Source organism: Eumetopias jubatus, unplaced genomic scaffold (genome assembly GCF_037043125.1).
Source record: "Eumetopias jubatus isolate StellerSeaLion01/CBP00866 unplaced genomic scaffold, mEumJub1_p1.0 scaffold_17, whole genome shotgun sequence".
In the NCBI taxonomy this organism is placed as follows: domain Eukaryota; kingdom Metazoa; phylum Chordata; class Mammalia; order Carnivora; family Otariidae; genus Eumetopias; species Eumetopias jubatus.
In genome coordinates this window covers 172,072-195,589 of record NW_028274823.1, presented here as the reverse complement: position 1 = coordinate 195,589, position 23,518 = coordinate 172,072, and the positions used below count along the sequence as shown (strand labels likewise).

Sequence of the window (23,518 nt, the reverse complement as noted above, 5' to 3'; positions counted from 1 at the left end):
AGGTGGTTCTGCATCCTTATGGACAGGACCCACCAGGAAGGTGCCGCTGAGTCCTCAACCTCAGGAACATTTGGAGCTGTGGGAGGAAAAAGCAGAGGCTTCCTTTGTGTAGTGAATAGTAAGGACGGGCAGTCGTCAGAGGACCCAGTGGAGGAAAGGCCTGCAGTGGAAAACTGTCTTTTAGTTACTTTGTGTGTGTGGCGCAGGATTTTGTGTATGGTGTAACATACTATGTTCTATTGCTGTGGCTCATCTTCCCCGCAGTATTCACTGAGGAGACTGCCCTGTGTTGGGTGTTCTTGGCTCCCTTGCAAAGTAATTGAACATCTGTGCTTGTGTTTATTTCATTCTGCTACAGTGATCCTTGTGCCTGTTTATCTCAATACTATCAAGACTGTTTTGTTTACCATAGCTTTGCAAAAACTTATTCTTTCTCAAGATGGGTTTGGCTATTCAAGATCCTTTGTGGTTTCATACACACTTCAGGATTGTTATTGTTTTGTGAAAAATGCCTTTGGAATTTTGTTCGTGATTACATTGTATCTGTGGATTGCTTTGGGTTGAATGAACAGTTTGACAATATTTAACAATCTACGAGTGAGAAATATCCTTCCATTTATTGGTCTCTTCTTCAATTTCTTTATCAGCATCCTGCAATTTTGATGGTATAGAATTTTCACATCTTGGTTAAAATTTTTCCTAGATAGTGTATTATTTTTTGATGAAATTGTTAGTGATACTATTTTCTTAATTTTTCCTTGTGATGGTTTGTTATGAATACGTAAGGAGCGAGAATGTCCTGTTCTTTCAAGGTCCTTCTCGGTGGAGTAAAAATCAAATTGACATGAGACAGAGTAACGGGAGAAAATAAAATTTAATTTTGTACGTATGGGGAATCCAGAGAGACGTGGAAACTCCAAACACACTCAGGCAAAATGAGGAATATATGTCATCCTGAACTAAGGACAAGGGGTTAGAGATCAGGAACATCAAAGGGAAGGGATGCACCTCACAGGAAAACGAAAAAGAGTAAATGTTTGGTAGACACAGTGAGAATCAGAAGACTATGCAAACAGACCTTGATAGGTTCCTCCCTTTCTACCATTCCGAGTTCATATCATAGCTTAGTTATCTGTGGTGATGGCTATCCTCCTGGAGCCAGGCCCGTGGGAACAGACCTCTTGACTGAACCATTGGTTAGGGTTAGGACCTAGGAGCATGGCAGGTCTGATCTGCCATCTGTGTGGTGCACTTCCCAGAGGGCTGAGTTGAGGGCATGGGTCGGATGAGTGTCAGGCTCAGGGTCTGGGTCCAGGGGGCTGCTGAAAATGGGGGTTCATTGGGATGGGCTCAGGTGGGCCTTCAGATTTCTCTGGTTCTGAATACTTTCTGGAGTCCCCAATGGCACAGTTTCCTTCTGGGTGCCAGCCTGAGTCCTCTGGTATTGCTCAGGTGTCCCCAGTCCCTGGGGCTTGGGAGCCAGGCCTCTGGGGACGGATCACTCAGAACCTGACCTAGGGTTAGAGGTTAGGGGTTAGGGGTTAGGGTTATGATCTCCCTGTCCTCTGATGTAGAGCCCATTCTCCTCCAGTAACTAGATTGATCGTTTCAGAACATAACCTTTGAGCCTCTCTGCAATTTGCTTCCCACTTGCCTGTCCTCTCCAGCCTCACCTCTCCCACCACAGCCTCCCCCTCTGTGGGCCTCCCAGGTGTGGGGTTGTCACACATGTGCCTGGGGCCTGACTCCAATCCTTTACATTCTCTGTGCCCTCTGCCAGGATCACTCTTCTCTCCCTCTGCATCATGTCTGGTCTGTTCCCCCATTGTCTGGGCCTCTACTTGCCCCTTGGTGACCTGACTCATGTCTGCTGGGTGTGTGTGCTTGTCCCCTATTTAAATGTAGTACCGGCCTTCCCTGTGTGAGCGATTTACTAACCTGCCAGGTATGGGGCAGACCAGGGAAGTAGCCTTAGTGCCTGTGGAAAAAAATCAGTCTCAGGGCGCCTGGGGGGCTCAGTCATTGTCTGCCTTCCGCTCAGGTTATGATCCCAGGGTCCTAGGGTCAAGCCCTGTGTCAGGCTCCCTGCTCAATGGGGAGCCTGCTTCACCCTCTCTCACTTACCCTGCTGTGTTCCCTCTGTAGCTGTCTCCCTCTCTGTCAAATAAATAAATAAAATCTTTAAAAAAAGTCAGTCTCAGAGGAGCTCACCACACTTGCTGGTAATGGGGGAGCTGCTGTCCCCACAGTGAGGAGCAGGTAGTCCCCTCAAAAGGGAACCAGCCACGTGAGGCGGTTGGACAAGACTTCCAACTTCTTGGGGCCAGAGAGATGTAGACCTGGAACCAGAAGCTACACCCTTGGATTCAAGGCTGGGGTCTAAGCAAGCCCCCTCTTCTTCCAGGGGTCCTCTTTCCCCTTCCCTGTCCACGGGCTGGACCTGATTCCCGATCTGGGGGAGTTCGAGGGTGACCCCTCCTAGGAATACCAGTGGTTTACTGAGGACCTTGTCAGCAAGAGGCCCAGTAGCCTTCAAGCCTCCACCCTATAGGGGGTGGAGACAGCTCTGTGGGGGCCAGTGACAGCCCACTCAAAGCCAAGTGGGGCAGGTGGCCGGCCCTGCTGATTCTACCCAGTCTGTAGGGCATAGAGATGAGGGCTGTGCCCCAAGGTGCTCAACTAACTTCTGTCCAGGTGTGGACAGAACCTGCAGGGGGTCAGCCAGGGGAGGGCACCTGCAGGGTTTGCCCGAGAGCTCAGCACAGGGGGAGTGTTCCTGGCTCCAGTATGCTGACTGTGGGGCTGCCTGGGTTTCCAGCCTCCTAAGCCTCAGGCTCCCCTGTGTAAGATGGGGTGCTGATGGCCCCCATCTCTGGGAGCAGGAGGTAGGGAGGCCCCACCGGCAGACTTACTCAGGCCAGGCCAGGAGGCTGGCTGATGCTTAAAGCAGCCCAGGGCCTGCCCCCATGACGAAGGTGCACATGTGCTTGGCCCCGAGCTCTGGGGTCCTGCCACCAGCCTCTGGCAGTGACCCTCCTCCAGCCCTGTCCCCTGTCCCTGTGGATACACGGTCTTCCTGGAGCTGTTCCTGCAGACGGTAGGGTAGCACTTCACCGTAGGACACAGGGTCACCTACTACATCTTCACCAATCAGCTGGCTGCTGGGCCCCATGTGCCCCTCCGGGAAGGCCGGAGGGTGGTGGTGCTCGAGGTCCCCGGCACCCCGCGCTGGTAGGACGCGTCCATGCAGAGCACGTGATGATCCGCCGCTTCTGTAAGCAGCTCTTCCTGTCATCGCGCGCTGAAATAAAGTTCTCAGACACCAATCCGAGCGGCCATGCAGGGCTGCCTCTGCAAGTAGGGCAGCAGCAGCTGGCTTCTGCACATCGCTTTTACGTCATTTTTTATCAGAAAAGCAAAGGCAGACGCCTGAAAGCGTGGGAAAGGAGGACAAAGGGATGGCAAGTACGCTGAAGCTGTGAAGCAGGCCTGCACCCTCCTCTACGCGCAGGCACGCAGGGAGGCCGTCATGGGATCAGGGAAGAGTGGGATGTTTGTGCTAGCAAACGCCAGGTGCAGGAAGGGGGGCACAGAGGGTTACATTCTTTCCTGGCTCCCAACGTATGCCCTGCCCCTGGGGATCATGGGATCCTGCTCCTACCGGGCCATTGTGGTCAGTAGCCTGAGAACAGGAACGCTGTTGACGTTTCAGCTGCTTCCACAATCACTCCTTAGGGCTTACAATATATTTTCTAAGAATAACTCCACAATTCCTCCGTGAGGTGGACTCCCTGGTGTGCACAGAGGTGGACATGAAGTTCCGCGACCACGTGAGTATGGAGATCCTGTCTCCCCTCTTCGGCACCCTGCGCCCCGGTTTCTACCAGGCGGCCCACAAGGACTTCAGCTATGAGCATCGGCCACAGTCCCAGGCGCACATCCCCAGGGACAAGGGTGACTTTTACTACACGGGGGCCTTTTTTGGGGGGTCGGTGGAGGTACACCGACTGACCTTGGCCTGTCACCAGGTGATGGGAGTTGACCTGGTCAGTGGGATTGAGGCCGTGTGGCACTATGAGAGCCACCTGAACAGGCACCTGCTGGACCACAAGCCTCTCAAGTTGCTGTCCCCAGAGGGCCTGTGGACCTGTAGATGCTGGGTTGTCCCCAGAGGACCTGTGCACCCAACACCACCTAAACTATTGGCCATTTCTTGTCACTTGAGCTGAGTACAAAGGTTTGGGAGTTGGAGTTTGAGGGGGCGTCCTGGCCAGACTTTGTATTTGGGGGACAAAGGCCATCCAGACAAGCTTGTGCTGGACCTGAAGAGGCTGCCTGTGTGGAGACCCCAGCTACAGGCACTGCTGTCTACAGATGCCCCCTCAGCCCGCCCCAGTGCACCTGCTGCTGGGGGAGCCTCTGCCCCCTCCTCTCTGCCTGAGGGCTGTGTCCTGCACCAGGTGCCTCCTCCCCTGCCGGCCACTGCCAGCCTGCAGCCTGGGAGGGTGGCTACCCCGAGTTCCTCCAGCTGCTGGGGGAACACCTGCCCCCTCCTCTCTGCCTGAGGGCTCTCTCCTGCACCAAGTGCCTCCTCTCCTACCAGTCACCACCAGCCTGCAGCCTGGGAGGGTGGATACCCTGACAACATACAGCCCTGGGGACAGAGCCAGTGCGACATGGTCTCCCAGAAGGTCTGAGCACCAGGTCCCCACATTGCTCACTCTCCTCCTGCAGGCTCACTGTGCCATGTCCTCCTTCAGTCTCCCTGGGCCCAAGTCCTCCTCTGCTCAGGGACCAATCTCTGCCCAGGCTCCACATGCTGGGACTGGGAGCAGGTCGTCTGGACCTTCTGGACTCTCGCTTCCGTGCCCGTGACATGGGCACAGTCCGGCCTCACAGACTGCTCAGAGGAGACCCAGTGCAGGAAGACGCAGGCCACTGCAAGGGAGATGCCAAGTGACCCCAGAGGGAGCGCACGGGACTTGCACAAGGCACTGGGCTCATGGGGCCCAGTGTGGGACGCCGGCGCCCAGCCAAGGGGCATGGGGAATCCTGGTGAGGGCGGTCCTGGCGGGGGGAGGGGGAAGCCACGGAAGGGTCCCAGAAGAGGCAGGAGACAAGGAAGACGACAGGACAGAGCTTCCCAAGGAGGTCGATGGAAGGACCAAAGGATCACAGAGGCCCTTGGGAAAATTCGGAGGCCTTGGAGATGGTGGCTGAAACGCTGTCATTTGGTCAGAAAAGTTGGGTCACAACACCCCAGTCGACACTGGATGATTTACTCTTTGTTGGTTCTTGGAATCAGTAGGTACCTGCCATTAGAACTCACATCACATGAAGTCTAGGATATACTTACTTTTCATCACTTTTCAGGACTAGATTTTTCTAGAGGAAGTGCTAAGCATGGATCTTCCATTCTTTTCTTTGTGCAACTGGCGTCTGTTTTCAGGAGCAGATTCCTGGTGCTCATCACCAGTGCTAACACTGAGGACTGCCCCCGTCACCTCCCACAGTGGACGTGACCATGTGGTTTGGGGGGCGCTCACTGATGAAGCCCCAGTGCTCAGTACACAGCAGGGACCCCAGATCCTCTGCTGAATGAGGGAGGGCATGAGGGAGGATGGGAGTGAGGGAAAGAGATGGGGAGGGAGGATGGGGAGAGGGAGGGGAGAGAGGGAGGAGGGAAGGGAGGATGGGAGGGGTAGAGGGGAGGGAGGGAGGCAGGGAGGATGGGAGGAAGGCAGGGAGGGAGGGAGTGGGGGAGGGAAGGGAGGGGTGGAAGGGAAGGAGAGAGGTGGGGAATGAATGAGGGAGTGAATAAATGACGCAGGGAGGGAGGGAATGAAACCACAGAAGCTCGATCCATACCTCAGGAGCCATTATCTGGGGTGAGGTCCGAGGGCATCACAGCCTGGGCCCTGGATGGTGGCTCAGGGCACGTCCATCTGTCCTCCCAGTGCTGACCTTCCTTCTCCTTGCACCCGCTGTCATCCTGGATCCTCTCCCCCTCCTCCTCAAACAATTCTCAATGTTCCCAGGGGCAGGGTGGCAGGAGGGGTCTCAGGAGGGGCTTCCCGGATCCTGTGCCCCGGATGACAATGTGACAGTAGCTGCAGGGCATTCTATCATGAGGACTGGGACCGTGGATCCCATCCATCTCCTTGGGCATTAGTGTTGTTCCATTCCCTGCTCTCTCCAGCACCGCTGTGATGAACACTCCTGACAATACATCTGTGAAAACCGAACCAGAGTTTCCGGGGGTGAGTCTGAGGCCGAGCATACCAGGTGATGGGTGCACCTGTGGCCTGGGATGGGTGCTGCTCACTGTTCTCCCAGACAGGGGTGCCCGTCACCCTTCTCTCCAGGGGACCTGCAGGGGACCTACGCTTCCTCATGGTCTCCCCAGACCAGACACCTGCCGGCCTGAGGGTGACCAGCGCTGCCTCCATAGGGTTTCCTTTGCCGGAGTCCTTCCCCAGGAGCTCCCGCATCTCTGACACATATTCCCTGCGTGCCTATCCTTCCGCCTTGGACTTGCATGTGTTTGGTCTCCGTCCCTGTGGAACCCAGTGACTTGGAGCGTGGTTTGGACCAGAGTCAGGTGAAACCTTTCTCTGGCCTTGGGTTGTGAGCAATGCTTTTGCCCTTTGTGGTGTGCCTTCCAGCTTTCTGCATTTCCCTGGTTTCTGTGTGGGTCTCAGGAGGAACCAGCCCTGTCCTGTCTGGGGTCAGGCTGTGGTGTCCCAGCAGGACCAGGGGTCTCGGCCCCGAGATTGTGCCCATAATTCCTAAAGTGGCCTCTGTGATAACATCTGATCAGTAATCCATCAGGGATTTCAATATCAAATAAGGGAAATTTTATAACAGATGCAGAAGAAAACGAATCCCCTTTGAAAATAGGTGGGCAGACACAAAGGCCCCTACTGCATGATTCCACTTACAGAAACATCCAGAACAGGTAAAAGAACAGGGAGAGAAAGCAGCTTAGGGGTTGCCGGGGTCTGGGCTGGGGGAGAAATGGGCAGGGAGGGCTTCTGGTTTGGGGACCCTTATGGGGAAAGAGATATTCTGCAGCAATGTTCTGGGGTGTGGTGGCACAGCGTTGGGCATGTACTTAGTGCTCATGACGTGTTCAATTGAAAACAAGTAATTTTATTTAAAACAAATAATAAACAGTATATAGGACATGGAAGGATATAATAACAGTTAATATGTACCAGAGAGAAAGAACACAGGCGGAGGGGATGAAACAATCGGGCGGGGTCTCGGGTTCAGGCGATGGAACTAAGGGTGATTGTACAAGGAGCTCTCCCTGCAGGGCTGTGGGCTCTGGATGTGGCTGTGGGAGCCCTGCAGGAGCAGGAGTAGGGGCAGGGCTCAGGATAGGGGCAGGGACAGGGGCAGGGACAGAGGTAAGAGCAGGGGCAGGGGCAAGGGGAGGGACAGGGTCAGCAGTAGTGACAGGTGCAGGATCCAGGGCAGGAGCAGGGACAGGATCTGGGTCAGGGGCAGGAACGGGACCACTGGCAGGGGCAGGGGAAGGGGCGAAGCAAGCACATGCTCTCGGGATGCTGAGTTGAATGGGACTTTGGGAGAACAGAGGAGCCATAGTGTGAGCCCGGGGTGTTTGAGGAGGGAGAAACCCCAACTGGCCGGTGAGTCAGAGGAGGTGGCATTTGAGCCAAACGGAAGAGGGCAGGATGGATTGAGCTCCAGAGAAGAGGTTGGGGCCGGGACTGAAGGGAAGGGGGTCTGATTGTGTCTGATGGAGAAGAGAACGCATTGCAAAGGAGCTGGAAGGGCGGCTGGGACAGGTTGAGAAGGTCTTGAAATTTGGGATAAACAAGGAGCTTTGACTTTGCTTTACAGACAGCGAGGACAGTTTTTTGCATTGCAGCGACAGTATGGTGCCCCCACTTTCCATCTGGTGCCGTGTGAGGGATTCGATGGCGGAAGAGAGAAGATGAGCCAGAGAACAGGCTGTGAATTGGGTTGGGTGATTATTGGGGCTGGGGGCTTCACCATGCTTCCAGACCCTTCGTCATGATCCTTTAGGTCCAGTGAGTTAGCAAGCACCTTGGGTGAGGCCAAAGTGGGGCTTCCTCTTTCTTCCCTCTTTTCCAGAAGTCATTTGGAGCTGACTGGACAGGAAAGAGAAACGTCAGTGTTGGCCAGGGTGCCCACCCTGGGACTAGGGGGTCCTTAGCTGGGCCAGCAGACTCCAGGAGATGCAGGAGGTAGAGACGGTCAGGAGAGCCAGGCGTGGGGTCTCCGGAACTCAGGGAGTGAGAGGAGGGGCTGCCAGAGAGGGTGGGCGAACAAGACCCGGGGGGAGGCGGACCAGTGGTTCCAGTGCGTGCACAGTGGGGGCTTGCGACAGGGGCCAGCACTGGTTCTGTATGGTGTGCCTCCTGCCCGCGTCAGGCTCTGGAAATGGTCTTGGGATTGCCCTGCCTCCTGGGGCTTTCTGAGCCCCAGGATTCCCTGCAGGGAGCTGCCTGTCCAGCCGCCCGGCTCCTCTTCCTGTCGCAGGCTGGGTGGGCGGGCGGGACGGGCTCATCGTGCCTTGGTTGCCATAACCTGTGACATTTCCTTTCCACTTGCCGGGTTCATTGTAAGGATACGTACAGTTTGTTGCGTTGTATTGCGCCACCCGTCGGCTTAGGGAAGAACTGCCCTCGTAGGTTGGCCTACAAGGTTTGCAACTTCAGAGCCTCCCTCCGACATACTCTTCTCTGCCCGAAATGCAAAGGCAGCGCACACTCCCTGCCTGGTTTGGGAATGAGGACACCTCACCTCTCTTTCCTCCTGCCCTGCCCCGCCCCCCACTCCAGCCTCCTGGACGCTCTGGTCCCCATCTGATCTCCCGACCCCTCCCGCTGGCTGGGGAGAGGCCGCCTTCTGAGGCGGTGCACACGAAGCTTGCTGGCTGGGCCTGGAGGGCAGGGGTCGGCTGCTGGGTGGGAGCTGGGGACCAGGCCCTGCCTGTGCCCGAGGAAGCAGCTGTCTTTCCCGGCTTTGCCTCCAGGCTCTGCAGGGTGGGCTAATGGTCAGACAGGCTGGAGGCCAAGGGCCCCAGAGGAGGAGCGCATGAGCACAAGCAGGCCAAGAGGAGTGGCCCCTCCCAGTCTGAAGAGCCTGACAACCGAGGGGCTTCTGGTCCCCGAGGGAGGCGAGGACAGAGGCAGTGGAGGCCCAAAGACGGGCCCTCCTGCTTCAGCTCTGGATCGATCCACTCAGCCAAGGCTGGGAACCCTGAGAGGAGGGCCAGGCCCTGGGGCAGCTGTGCCTGCCAGGAAAAAGCTGTTGCCTTTCTCTCCTGGGTGGCCTGAACCCGACCTCGTCTCTGGGACCCCAAGCAGGTCCCATAGGCAGGTGTCCCCAGGGGTGGAGGTGAGGCTGCAGGCCTGGTGGCCTGTCTACCTCGGAAGACACAGTCATCAGCCCCCAGACACCTCCCTGGATCCGCAGCCTTGTCCCGTGTGTTGGGGCCAGCCCTGTCCCTGGTGTGGACAGGAGGGTGCAAGTGGTTCCAAGCCACACCCCACCCCAGCTGCCCACCACGCCCCTGCCCCCTCCACCGCCCCCCATCTCCCATTTCCTGCCCAGCCCTGAATCCCAGCAGCAGCCCCGCCCTGGGCGGCCTAGGGTGTCTCTGGGCTTGGAGCAGGACTCACCGGTCAAGTTTGTCTCTAGAGCTTCGGGGCTCCCCCAGCTCTAGTTTTCTGGCTTGTTGTAGAGTTTTCTCCACTTCTTTAGCCTCTAGGCTACCTTGGAAGCAAATTGAGCGTGACGGAAAGCTATGTTTCTGCCGTGGTTCTCGGGCCGGCCTCATCAGTCACGTAATTCTGTCTGCCGGCTCTCCCGGCATGGTGAAACAGCTCTTCTGATTTGGCATTATTTGTGGTTTCTAAAAGTGTAAAATCAGAAGTTGACAACCCAAAGCCGCCCCGATGCAGCCCTTCCTCATCCCTCCATGTTCATTAGCTCAGATGTCACCCCTGCCCGCTGCCCTGCGTGGGGCTGGAGTGTGGAGGTGAGGCTGGGAGGGGCAAGGAGGGGATCGGGTCACGCAGAGAAGTCCCTCATTTTACGTATTTTGACTTTTGGCATGTAATCGGACGCTGGTTAACTGGATCTGTTTTCTTGTCTGCTTCCTCCCCCCACCCCCTCCCGCCGCACCCCTTCCTGTGGGCCCCACCCTGCCTCTGCCTCCCTGGGCCGGGTGTCCAGTGGGCGCATCAGTTACAATGACATGTTTGAGATGCTGAAACACATGTCCCCACCCCTGGGGCTGGGGGAGAAATGCCGTGCCCGAGTTGCATACAAGGTAGACCCCGACCCTGCACCCCGAGGCTGGCTGTGCTGGGGCTGGTCTCCCGTCTCCTCTCGGGGCTTGTCCATCTGTCTGTCTGCCGCTCTGCTGTCTCACTGTTTCTTCCTTTTCTCTGCTCCAGCCATGTCCTCTACCTTCCCAGACAGAGGGACACAGATACCATGATGGTGTCTGCACCTGCCCCTTGTGCCCGCAGGTCTGCCCCCTCTGAGAGCCCCTGAGAAGCTCAGGAAGACGGAGCCAGAGCCCTCCACCTGCCTTTTTTCCTTTCCTTCTCTTTCCCAGAAATGAGGGGACAGACCACCTTTCAGACAGAAGCTGTTTTTGTTCCAGGCTCAGGACCGCACTCAGCTTCTCTGTCCCATAAGCACCTGATGAGGGTGGAGGTATCCAGCCCTTTGGGTCTGAGCCTGGGGTAATAGGGGCCTGCAGGGCCTCTGGCACTTCTGAGGAACCCCCACTCAGCTCCGCACATGCAGAACTTCCCCAGGTCTGGGCTGCTGTCAGCCTGGGGAGGCAGCATCCCCAGGGATTTGTAAGTTCCACAGCGGGAAGGAGGCGCTGTGGCATTAAGAAGGAAAGGATGCCAGGGAGAGGCCTTCTGCTGTCATTCCTGGGGCTTCAGAGACTGCTGCAGGGTAAGGACAGGTAGTCCCACGCCCCCTCCCTCCATCGCTGAGGAGCCCAGGAGGCTGAGCAGCAAGGAGGTGGTAAACTGAAGGACATCTCCAGGCCTCCCTCCTTGGGGGGCGGGCAGGTCACATGGCCCAGCCCCAAGCCTGCTCCCACCTGCCCCATGTGCCCTTTGGTGTGTGGGCACCTCCCATCCCTCCAGCACCACCCCCCACCCATTGCGCCACACCGAGAGCCCTGCTGCAGCTCCCACTGCTCCCAGAAAACAGAGCCAGCCCGAGTCGTGCGGCTCCACCAGCATGTGTCTGGAGCCTCTCTGCCACCGCCCTCTCTCTGAGCGAGCTTCCCAGCAGAGCTTTCCTCTCTCTGGTTCTGTCCGTGCTGTCTGTCTCTGTGCTCTCAATCTGGGCCTGCCTCTGTCACCTGGCTCAGCACAGCCTTTGGAAGCTAAGTGGCTCCTTCAGGCCATCGGCAGATGCCTCTGCTGTCCTCCTCAGCCCTCCCCTGCCTGGCATGCATGTTGCACCTACCTGAGGCCTGCATGTAAGACCGTAGCTGTGTTCCCAAGGAGGAGAGTTCTGTCCACACTGATACCTGGGGCCAGGCTGGGCATGCAGGGCTCTGATGGGCTAGCCTTTAGGGCCCCTCCCCAGCTGTGCTGGCCAGTTCCAAGGTTCTGGTCATGAATAGACCAGGGGAGGCCTCAGGGTGGGTAGGAATGGATGGGCTTGGGGAGCTGGGGAGGGTCCAGGAGATGCTCAGAGTGCTATGACCAGGAGGTCCTAGGCCCAGGGCAGAGATGCCTGTCTGTTTACCCTGGCCTTGTCCTTCTGCTGCTTCCTGAGATCCCTGCCCTTCTAGGGCCTGGACAGGCAGAGGAGAGCCTCTGGTGAAGGTGCCCTGGACAGAGCTCTCTTCTCTTGGAAATCACCTGCTTGCTCCTCCTTCAGGCTGGTACCCAACTCTCTGACTTCCCTGGAGAGGAATCCCTCTGCCTCTCCTCCTGCCATCGGTGCTGGTCTACAGGGACCCTCTGCTCTGGAAAGCCGATTTTCCTGGTGTGCGTCACAAAGGTGATGTGTGAGGTCCTGGGACCACGATTCGATGTGCCAGGTGGGGCTTCACCAGCATTCAGGGGGGCAGAGTCTGGGCTTGTGTCTCTAGCCACCCAGTCTCTACTAGGCCGAGGATTGGATCTAGGGCCCAGACACTGGGGGCAGGGCTGGGGGCCGGGCTGGGGGCCCCCCCTAGAGGGGAAGAGAGGCGGCTCTGTCATGGGATGTGGGCTTGGCAGAGGACAGGCACAACCCAGGGAGGGGCCCTGTGCCCCCTTCTCTAGCTCTGTCTTATGGTAGACAACAAGAGAGCGGTGAGAGAAGACAGGTGGGTCACGGTGCCCCTAGGGCTCTACCTGGTCAGCTAGGTGACCTCCCAGGCTGAGACCGTGCCAGACACACCAAGGGTACTTTTCTTCCTGGACATCACCTAAGTTCTCAGAGCCTCGGGCTCTGGGCAGCTGCTGGCTATACCCGGAGGTCTGTGGTACAGACACACATCTGTCTCCCGCTGTTCTGTCCTTGAAAAATGAGGAGAGAAAAGGGGCTGTTCACCTGATGCGGAAACAGGGAGCAAAGCAGCAGGGCACTGCCCCCAGTCTGGTCCGAAGTACTTTTACTCCTGTGCAATGGCCCTGAGCCTCTCCCCACCAGCCTCCATGCTGGCCCTGTGCAGTACCATCTGTTCTGGGTCCTTCTGACTGGAAGGTGCTGGCTGCCTCTTCCAGGCCCCCTGGCTGGGTGGTGAGAGGCAGAAGCCTTCCTGGGGTGAAGGGATGCCTCCCTGGGAGTGGGAGCTCAGAGCTGTGCTCTTGGCTAACCCGCCCCTTCCTTGTCCAGTGCTCCAGGCTGCCGGTGGAGGAGAAGACGTTGGGCAGAGCTGTAAGGACAGGGGTCTTCCCTCCTGTCTGTGGGCCATCCCAGGGTGCCTCGCCTCTGTTCTGCAGCCCAGATCCCTCCCTCTTCAGCCCAGGCCCCACGCCCCTTATTCCAGCCTTGGGCAGGGGTCCTTCTGGCTAAGCATGTGCCTGTTCTTTCAGAGGGATCCAGGCTTCTGGCTTGGTGCTATGCTACAGTCTTTACCTGGACTTCTATTTTTCTGCAGCTAGGAGAAGGAGGGACTGCTCCAATGGTGGGGGGCGGTGGTCCAAGGGTGAGTGCGAATGCTGGCAAAACTCCCAGCCACCCAACTTTGCCTGGGCGCCTGCAGAAGCCACCCCCAGGAGGTGAAGCCCAGCCTCTAGGGGCCTCCAGCCCCTTGTAGTCCTGTGGTGGAGGGACCCTGGTAGGCCTGGCCCTGACCTGCTCCCCTTGTCTCTAGCGCCTGGTTCGCATGAACATGCCCATCTCCAATGAGGACATGACCGTCCACTTCACGTCCACGCTGATGGCCCTCATTCGGACTGCACTGGAGATCGAGCTGGCTCCAGGTGAGCAAGGCAGCATCTGGGGAGGGCACCAAGCCAGGACCGGGCTGTCTCCCTCCAGAGCCACCCCCAGGTGGGTGTGCAGGGAAGCGGGGTGACAAGGCTTGTCTGGAGGCGATGAAGGACAGCTGCTCATGGCGCCTCTGTTGGGCACTGACCTCATCCCCTGAAAGCCGCCCTGCCTTTGAGCCTTGTAATGATCCCATTTTCATGTGTGGGAGCTGAGGTGCAGGTTAAATGACCTGTCCAGGTTACCCAGAGCATGTGACGGCAGAACATAGGTTCACATGAGGTAGCACCCTTCCAGGGTGCAGCGTCTGTGTGCCTTCTGTCCGCTCCCCGTAGTGGCCCCGGGCCCTGTCAGGTCCTCTCCTGAGCTGACTGATAGGACTGCATAGCCTGTGCCAAATCTAGGAGAGAATAAACCTCCAGTGTATCCTTTCCACCTTCACCCTCCTGTGAAAATTAGAAAAATTAGAGCCACCAGAGGGGATCTGCACTGTCTCTGCCCCCACACCACCCTCCTGGCCGCACTCGAGCCCTTGAGCTCAGCCATTTCGTTTGTAGCGGATGAGTCAAGGCCAGTCCTGTACCCTGCCCCCCTTGCCCTCTAGGTCCGGTTCTCATCATCTACCCAAAGATGTCATGCCAGAAATTCTGCACCCTGCTTCTTGCCCTGTCAGTTTTTCCTCCCTATTGGATTCTTTGTATCAACATATAAACAAGCTATGATCTCTCCCGTCTTTAAAAGGTTTTCTGCTCCCTCCATTGGCTTCCCTATGTTTATTCTTCCCCTCCTTGCGACCAACCCCTTGAGAGACTGGTCTGTATTGTCTGTCTGGTCTCTCTTGTTCGGTCTGCAGGTGGGTTTCCACTGCAATGCTGCTGGAGCCACTCTTGCTGAGCTGTTCGGCGACCTCCGTGTGCTCGGTCCTCATTTTACCTAATCCACAGCTCAGCCTTTCCTCCGTGGTCGTGTCCGCCCGCAGCTCAGCCCTTCCTCCGTGGCCGCGTCCGCCCGCGGCTCGGCCCTTCCTCCGTGGCCGCGTCTGCCCGCGGCTCGGCCCTTCCTCCGTGGTCGTGTCCATCTTTTTGAATCCCTTTGATGTTTCCTGTTCTGTTTTCTCATGTCTCCCGCCCTCTGAATGTCACGGTGCCCCTCAGACTGTTCCCTTTGCCACGTTGTTCATTCCACCTATTTTCATGGCTCTAAATACTGGGAATTCCAACTTTGTGTTTTTAGTGCAGGCCTCCTCCTGAACTCCAGACCTGCATTCTGCATTCTCATGTGAATTTTTACTGTCTCCACTTGGAGGCCCAGTAAGCATTCCAAAGTTCACTTGCCCAAACTTGATCGCCCCGTGTTCCCCATGATCTTTCCCATCTCCATCAGTGGAAACTCTGTTCTTCCAGTTAGTCACTCAAGACAAAAACCTCTGGAGTCAATCTTACCTCCTCTTTCTTTCTTTCTTTTTTTTTTAATCCTTTTCCCAGTTTTGATCCATATATGATCTCTTGTCATATCTCTTGACTCCACCTTCATAATATACCAGAATATGATCACTTCTTTGTCTTCTCCCACTGCTAGCTCCTGGTCCAAGCCCCTCTCTCTTGGGTCTTGACTCGATTCTTAGAGTAGCTTCCGACTGGTCTGCCTCTGTTCTTGTCTGCCTGCAACAGAACAGCTAGAATGATCATGTTAAAAACCAAACCAATAAAATTAATAAACCTCTGGCTAGACCAATCAAGAAAAAAAGAGATAGAAATAACCAATATAAGGAATGAAAGAGAGAACACCACTACAGGTCCTGCTGCCATTAAATGGATAACAAGGAAATTTTATGAACAACTTTCTGTCAATAACTTCAACAACTTAAATGAAATGGAAAAATTCCTTGACACCAACTATCAAGCTCATTCAAGAATGGATAACCTGAGTGGGTTACAAAAAGGAAGAGAGAATCTGAGTAGCACTATAGTTATTAAAGAAATTAAATAATAGTTAAAAGCCTTCCAAGAAAGAAAATCCCCGGCCCAGTTAGCTCCATAGGTGAGGTCCACCAAACATTTAAGGGGGAGATAATACCAGCTCTATATAAACTCTTCCAGAAAATAGAGAAAAAGAGGACATTTTTCAACTTACCATAGTGTGCTGACATTGCTCCGACACCAAGATGAGACAAAGACGTTATAGGAAAAGAAAGTGACAGATCAGTATCCCTCATGACTGTAGACACAAAAATATTCCACCCAGTTTTCTCAGACTGAGTCTGGCTGTATATATATCTGTTTGCTTGATGACAAAAGTAGGGTTTATCCCAGGAATGCAAGTTGAGTTCAAGTATAAAACATTAATCAATATAATTTATCAAAGAAGTAAAACTATATGATCATCTCAATAGATGCAGAAAAAGCATTTCACAAAAATTCAGTATCTATTCATGATTTTAAAAATTCTGCATAGAGTAGAAACTGAAGGAAGCCCCCTCCATCTGATCAAGGATATCTATGAAAATCCTTCAGCGAATGACACACTTAACAAAGAAAGACTAACTCCTTTTCCCCTAAGATCAAGAACAAAGGAAGGATGTTTGCTGTCTTGTTCATTCTTGTTCAACATCATATGTTAGGTCTTAGCCATTGTAATGAGTTAAGAAAAAGAAATAGGAGGCATACCAATTGGAAAGGAAGAAATAAAACTGCCTGTATTCACAATTGACATGATTATCTATGGAGAAAATCTGAAAGACTCTAAGAAAAAGTGAATAAAATGGAGGCATCTATGGGCCAAGGAATGCCAAGGATGGCTGGGAGCCACCAACATCTAGAAACAGGCAAGGAAGAATTCTTCACTAGAACATTTGGAGGAGGCACGGTCATGCTGACACCTTGACTTTGAGCTTCTGGCCTCCAGAAGTGAGATAATAAATTTCTGTTGTTTTAAGCCATTAAAAAAAGTTACTAAACCATCCACAAGTAGAGAGCAAGGTCACAGGATACAAGGTCAGTGTGCAAGAAGCAAATGTATTTCTATATATTAGCAATTAACAATTGAAATGGGAAAAAGTTCCATTAAAATCACACCAAAAACATGAAGTACTTCTTTGTTGTTGGATAACTCTAAAAAGTATATATGTGAGATCTGTATGTTGCAAATTTCAAAACATTGAAAGAAGCAAAGAAGATCTAAAAATTAAGCACTGCATCATCTTCATGCATTGGAAGATTCCATATTGTCATAATGTCAGTTCTTCCCACATTCATCAACAGAATAAATGTTCACCCAATCAAAATCCCAACAGGTTTTTAGGTAGAAATGTACAACTGAATTCTAAAATGTATCTAGAAAAGCAAAAGAACTTGAATAATAAGCAATTTTGAAAAGAGAACAAAGAAAACTTACTCTACCTGAATCAAAGACTTTCTATAAAGCATGTCAATTGAGGCATATCGTGTTGGTGACAGGACAGAGACATGGGTCAGTGGAACACAATAGAGACTCGTACTTACATTGCCAATGGATTTTTGATGAAGTTGTAAAGGCAATTAATGAAGAAAAGATAATTTTTTCAACAAATGGTACTTGAAAAATTTAGACAACTATCCAAAAAAGGGAAAAATCTTGACATTTAGTGTCTTAGTCTGCTTGGGCTGCCAATAACAAAGTACCACAACTGAGTGGCTTAAACACAGAAATTTATTTCTCCCAGTCTGGAGGCTGAAAGTCCAAAGCAAGGTGCCAGGAAGGTAAGTTTCATTCCTGGGCCTGTTCTCCTGGTTTGTAGGGTGGTCACCTTCTCACTGTGTGCTCACATGGTCTTTCCCTGAGTGCATACAGAGAGTGAACGAATTTTCTGGTGTCTCTTCTCATAAGGACACTAACTCTCTGGGTCAGGGTCCCACCCTTCTGACCTCATTTCACCTAAATGCCTCCTTCTCGGCCTTATACAGTCACAATGAGGGTTCCGCTTCAACATGTGAATGGGGGCAGCACACAATTCAGTCCATAGCACATACCTTTTACCTCCTACAAAAATTAACTTGAAATTGATCATAGACATAAATGTAAAATGTAAAATTATAAAACCTCTAGAAGGAAACACAGGAGAGAGATTTTGGCAATTTTGAGTTTGGCAAAGATTTTTGAAGACACCAAAAGCATGAGCCATAAAAGAAAAATTGAAAAATTGAACTTTATCAACATTAAAAACTTTTGCTCTTCAAAAAGACATTTAAGAAAATGAAAAGACAAAGCTAAAGCATTGGTGAAGATATTTTTGAACCATGTATCTGATATAGGATCAGTTTCCAGAATAGATAAAGGTCTGTCACAACTCAGTAATAAGAAAATAAACAACCTAATAAAAATGGGCAAAGGATTCGAATAGACATGTCATCAAAATATATATATGGAAGGCAAAGAAACACCTATAAAGATGCTCAATATCATTAATCATTAGAGAAATCCAAAATGAAGTCTACGGCCATACCACCCTGAATGCGCCCGATCTCGTCTGATCTCGGAAGCTAAGCAGGGTCGGGCCTGGTTCGTACTTGGATGGGAGAAATCCAAAATGAAGCCATAGTAAGATAACACTACATGGTTATTAATACGACTAAAGTACTTTTCTAAATGACAATATTAAGTCCTGGTGAGAATGCTTAATATGGAATTCTTGTGATCCTAGTTTGGCAGTTCCTTACCGTACGGCCCAGCCAGCCCACTCCCAAGTGGGAAGAAAAGAAAACATACATCTGCACAAAAACCTATATGCAAATGTTCACAGCTTTATTTCATAATCTCCTCAAAATGTAAGCAACTCAAATGCTCACAACTGGTGAATGGATAAACAAATTGGGGTCTATCCATACCACAAGGTAGTACTCCGCAATCAAAAGAAACAGGCTACTTATACACTCAACAACGTGGACTGAATCTCAAAGGCACCACGCTGAGTGGAGAAGTCCTACTCAAAAGCCAATACACCCGATGACGTTGTTTGTGGGGCATTCTGGAGAAGGCAAAACAGACCGAGACAGAAAACACACTAGGGATGGGACGGGATGAGAGGAGGCCAAGGGGTCAGCTACAAAGGGAGCACAGAGGGACTTTGGCAGTGGGGCCATATACCATGACTCGATTGTGGGGTGGATGTGTGGCTTTATGGATTTACCAAAGTTCATAGAATGGGATAACTGAAAAGGGTGGATTTCGTTGTATGTACATTGTACCATAGTAAACCTGATGCTAAAAAAAGGTCAATCAGAGTATTTTATCCCTCTGCTTATCACGTTCTGCTGCTTCCTATCTCAACATCTGCTCCCTGCAGCCCGTCACCCCCACCCCCCGCTCAGTGAGTCTTGCCTTCCTGGCTGGTTGTGTGACACACCAAGGCCTTTGCAACCCCTGGTCCTTTTCTGCCTTTGGGGTCTTACACACACACCACCTTCTCATGAGACCTTTCCTGACTACCCTGTCCAAAATTTCAGCCCTCCTAATATTTCTCATCCCTCCCTACTTAAGCTTTTTCTGCACCCAACACACTAGGTTTTGAACTTACTGCCACTTTATTGTTGAGTCAAGCCACATGGTGCCACAAAGGCGGCTCCTTTGCTTTTGTTCCATCACCTAGAATAGTCCCTGGCACGGGAGGGTGCTCTCTTGATAGTTTTGAATGGCTGGATGAACAGCTGGACCGCCACCATATCCCTTCTCCACTCCCAGGGCCCACGCACACAGGCCTCTGTCTCTGCACGTGCCCATCAGGGACGCTCCGACAGCCGCCGTGGCCGTGCTTCTCCCCGCTCTGCCCTTTCTCCTGGCATGGTCCTTGCCCCATTTCCCCTCACACCACACCTCTCCCTGCCGGCTCCCCCAGGGGGCCCGTGAGACAGCTCCTAACATCTCTCTTCCCCTCCACACCCTTGTCCTGCCCCAGCCGGCACCAAGCAGCATCAGTGTGATGCAGAGTTGAGAAAGGAGATTTCCTCTGTGTGGGCCAATCTGCCCCAGAAGACCCTGGATTTACTGGTGCCACCCCATAAACGTAAGTGAGGGCAAGAAATTCTCCTTGTTCAACCCCCTTTTGTGTCCCACCCAGAGGCAGAGCCAGGAGGCCTGGGCCAGGGTGACCTCATCAATAGTCTAGACTTACTTTCCACCTGCAGGGAGAACGGTCTTACCAGTGGGTGCATAGGGACTGTGGGAAGGGATTCCCTGGGCTTTATTCTCTTGACCACAGTCACCCACGTTCCTGGTGGGGGTGTATACTTAAAAACATCCAGAGAACAGCAGGGAGACTCCTACAGTTAGAGATGAGGTGCTTAAAGATTAAACCCCACATCCACTTCACTGGGAGGAGATGGAGGGCCCTGTGGAGAGTCAGTACAGCTCCAGAGAACACCTGCTCAGTGTCCACAGATGCAACTTCGGCCAAGCCCTGTGCCCTTCCCTGAGCATGTCCAGGAGTCCCTGTGGCGGAGGCTGTTCCCTTGCCCCCCCACCTCCCCTTCCTCCTCCACACCCCACCCTCTGTTTTCTCTCCCTCCAGCCGATGAGATGACCGTAGGAAAGGTGTATGCAGCTCTGATGATATTTGACTTCTACAAACAGAGCAAGACCCCCAGAGACCAGATTCACCAGGCCACGGGAGGCCTGTCTCAGGTACCGAGTTCCAGGATTTCCAAGAAGTAAACCTCAGACTCTGGCACGCATCAGTTGTTTTGACGGCAGAGGAAACCCACATCCTTCCTGGGGATTGCACGGCGGGAAAAGGAAGGTGAGAGGTTCCTACTGTAGCCTCACTCTCCGGCCCCAAAGTCAGAAACCCCATACAGCCTGAGTGCTTTCCAACGGCTGGTCTCTTGCTGGTACTGGGGGCCCCCCTGACTTGGAGACCTAGTGTTCAGGAGCAGTAGACAAGAGGCTGAGGACATGTTCCCTGGAGATACCACTGTTTTAAGTGGTAGAAGAAAGAAGTTTGAAGAATATTTGAGGAGGTTGTTTGGGGAGGTTCGAGGAGAACCTGATTACCGTGCACATTGGCAGGGACCGGAGAGATTCAAACTGATGGGTCCAGGGTCATGATTTCTTCCACTCATGACTCTGACTGGGCTGGTTTGGGGCCCCATCTTCCTGATGTCATCCTTCAAAGATAACAACCTTCCCACGCAGCCAAACCATCAGTGACCATACGTAGACTCTGTCTAGAAAGTTGCCTGGTGTTCGGAGCTTACAGGGACATTCACCCATTGTGGGATGGGAAGTATCTGATGCCCACACCAATCCCCTGTTCCCCTGTTTGTTGCAGACACCCATCAGTGCCCCCCCGCCGCCCCCCAAGCCCGGAAATGTCCTTAGAATTCTGCTCAGTCCAGGGCTCATGCAGCCTCTACCCATCAATCCAAGTTGATGATGAGATGAAATCTTTTTACCATTTGTAATTGGATGAGGTCCCCAGATTTTGTCGGTAGGGAAACTGAAGCTCCAAGAAGTGAAATGACTTTCCTGATGTCACTCACAGGCCAGATTGGGAGTAAGCCCCTGCCTACCTCCTGTGTAGGGCTGGGGCAGGGCAGAAGGAGCACCAAACCCATGCTGTGGGGTCAGGCCAGCTTTCTGGCACACCTGTCTGTGCCCTTAGAGCTCTTCCTCTTCCCTGCGTCCCTTCTACAGATGGGCCCTGTGTCCCTGTTCCACCCTCTGAAGGCCACGCTGGAGCAGACACAGCCGGCTGTGCTCCGAGGAGCCCGGGTTTTCCTTCGGCAGAAGAGCTCTGCGTCCCTCAGCAACGGCGGGGCCGTGTGAGTACCTGGCCAGGGTGCGAGGTGCACGGAGGGGGCAGGACTCCTGGTTTCTCCCCCTCCCAGAGGGGCTCCCTGTAGGCTGTGCTGCAGGACATGGAGCCCTCAGGTCCCATCACCACTTTGGGAGACTGGCCTCTCTGTTCCACCCCGTGCCCACCTCCCCCCAAATGGTTCCCCGCAGATGCTGCCTGAAAGCTAGTCCAGGCGGGCTGCTGGAGCGGTCCATGGTGGACTCCAAAGCTAATTCCCGAAACGTTACACGGGTGCCTCTGATGGCACCGAGGTCAGTGGATTTAGACAGTCGGTGGTTCCCACTGTCACCTCCCATTGTGCATGCCCATTTCCCTTTCCGGTGAGCGGCCTCTGCCTCCACTTCCTCACTGCCCATTGAGAAATTTGTTTCGACCCCATTCTGTTGACGGCCTGTGTGTGTCTAGTCTTCCTAACTCCTCTAAGACATTTTTCCTCAGATCTCCACTCCAGGAGTGATTTCTGAAGCAACTGTATTTTGTAGACAAATTGGTAACGTCCTTGTTACCTAACCTCTAACTCTTGCCACAATAATTCTTGGTAATGAACCACCCAAAACCAAGTGTTGCGAACTAACAGTCACCTACCTGTCTTCCACCGTGTGTCGCTGAGGGGTGGTAGCAGGCAGGCTCCTCTCAGCCACCCCCCTCAGGGCCAGCAGGGTCTCAGGTCTGCTAACACCCTCTTGGCTAAAGGAAATCATTGGCTGAGCCCAAAGAGGGGGGCCTGTGCTCTGCATCATCCAGCAAGGGCTAAGGTGTGGGGCCTGGTACCAGGCTGGGCACAGCATGCATGTTTAGGGCTCCTGATTTCCTCCTCATCTGTACATGTTTGGACGTTCTTTTCTGCAGCCTGGTTGTGGGTCTTGGACTGTTAATCAGGTAGGTTTTCCTGAGTACTACACTGCCCCTAACGTAGTGGTCAGGGCCTGCTGTGCACCAGCGTAGACAGGATGTCCGCCCTCTGCGTCATGCATGCTGTGCACATGTGGCCTCCCACTACTCCTGGGAGGCCCTGTCTAGAGCCGAGGAACCTGCCGGGTGTCCCTGGACCAGCAAGCGGTGGGTCCAGACCTCCCTCGGACTCATGTCCGGGGGCCCTCTCTGCCCATCCGCTCTGAGCCCTGGTACTGGGTCCACATCCCTTGCTGTGTGGCCACTTGAGAGCCTGTACTTGAAGGGCCTCACGCGTCTGGGCTGCTTCTAACCCAGAGTAGAAGGGGCCAGTATAGGTTCCTGGCAGGTTGGAGCCAGGTCCTTAGTGGGCCTTCCAAGGCCCACAGACCTCTGAGCCAACAGCACAATCCTCTCTTCTCTACAGACAAACCCAGGAGAGTGGCATCAAGGAGTCTGTTTCCTGGGGTACTCAGAGGACCCAGGAGGTACCCTATGAGGCAAGGACACCCCTGGAGCGTGGCCACTCTACAGAGATCCCAGTGGTGCAGCCAGGAAACCCGGGGAGGGCTCCCAGGGCTGGGGAGCCAGGCTGGGGATGGGGGATGAGATAAGGATTGGGGTGAGACAGGGATGGTGGGAGATGGCAGGAGTGTGGCGGGGAGCCCAGGATGGGGGGGAAGGTGAGAGTGGGGTGGGGGCCGGTGTGACTGCGGGCTGCTGTGTGCCCAGGCTGTGGACGTCCAGATGCAGAGCATGGCCCTGAGAGGTCCTGACGGGGAGCCCCAACCCGGACTGGAGAGCCAGGGACGCGCGGCCTCCATGCCTCGCCCGGCTGCAGAGACTCAGGTGGGTGGTCTGGGAGGGCCAGGGTCATGGGAGGGTGGGGGCGTGGGGGTGAGGAGCCCTGGCTTGGGGAGGGCTTGTGTCCCGCGTGAGGGCTCCCTACCTGCACGGCGGCCTGGACACTGTCAGCCCTGTTGGGAGCTCCCAGGACGATGGTCTCAAGAGGTGCAGCCAGAGTCCTCGGAGGCCTGCCAGGAATCCCCACCACCCACCGGTGCTCAACCTCCTGCGGTGGCCCTGGGGCTTCCATCTCCCAGCCCAGTGTCCCTGACCCAGACTCTCCCTCTCTCTAGGACACCCCTCTCCCACGCCAGCCTGCATTGCCCCCCCCGGCCCCCCCGCCATGCACACGGTGCCTCACAGCTTGGTCCTCCCTTTCCCCCATGGATGCTCTGGGGAGGACCTGCCCTGTTCTTTTTTTCTTTTAAAGATTTTATTTATTTTATTTGAGAGAGAGAATGAGAGAGAGAGAGAGCACATGAGAGGGGGGAG

The 23,518-nt window shown here is 53.9% G+C and overlaps 1 protein-coding gene and 1 pseudogene across 1 annotated transcript; both read left to right on the top strand.

Annotated features, from left to right (window-relative positions):
- The first annotated feature begins 2,859 nt into the window (after positions 1-2,859).
- LOC114221810 (histo-blood group ABO system transferase pseudogene) lies at positions 2,860-4,229 on the top strand (annotated as a pseudogene).
- Positions 4,230-12,062: 7,833 nt separating this feature from the next.
- On the top strand, positions 12,063-20,863 carry LOC148162127 (voltage-dependent N-type calcium channel subunit alpha-1B-like). The gene is made up of 5 exons (XM_088020104.1): positions 12,063-12,082; positions 13,346-13,454; positions 19,391-19,498; positions 20,003-20,115; positions 20,762-20,863. The coding sequence occupies exons 1-5, from the start codon at positions 12,074-12,076 to the stop codon at positions 20,861-20,863; spliced, it is 441 nt and encodes a 146-aa protein (XP_087876230.1). The 5' UTR covers positions 12,063-12,073.
- The last annotated feature ends 2,655 nt before the right edge of the window (positions 20,864-23,518 follow it).

Bases quoted from the DNA above. Each gene is read 5' to 3' on its own strand.
- LOC148162127 (XM_088020104.1), top strand. The intron at 19,499-20,002 runs GTAAGTGAGGGC...CTCTCCCTCCAG, and splicing joins ACTGGTGCCACCCCATAAAC to CCGATGAGATGACCGTAGGA. The intron at 20,116-20,761 runs GTACCGAGTTCC...TGTTTGTTGCAG, and splicing joins CCACGGGAGGCCTGTCTCAG to ACACCCATCAGTGCCCCCCC.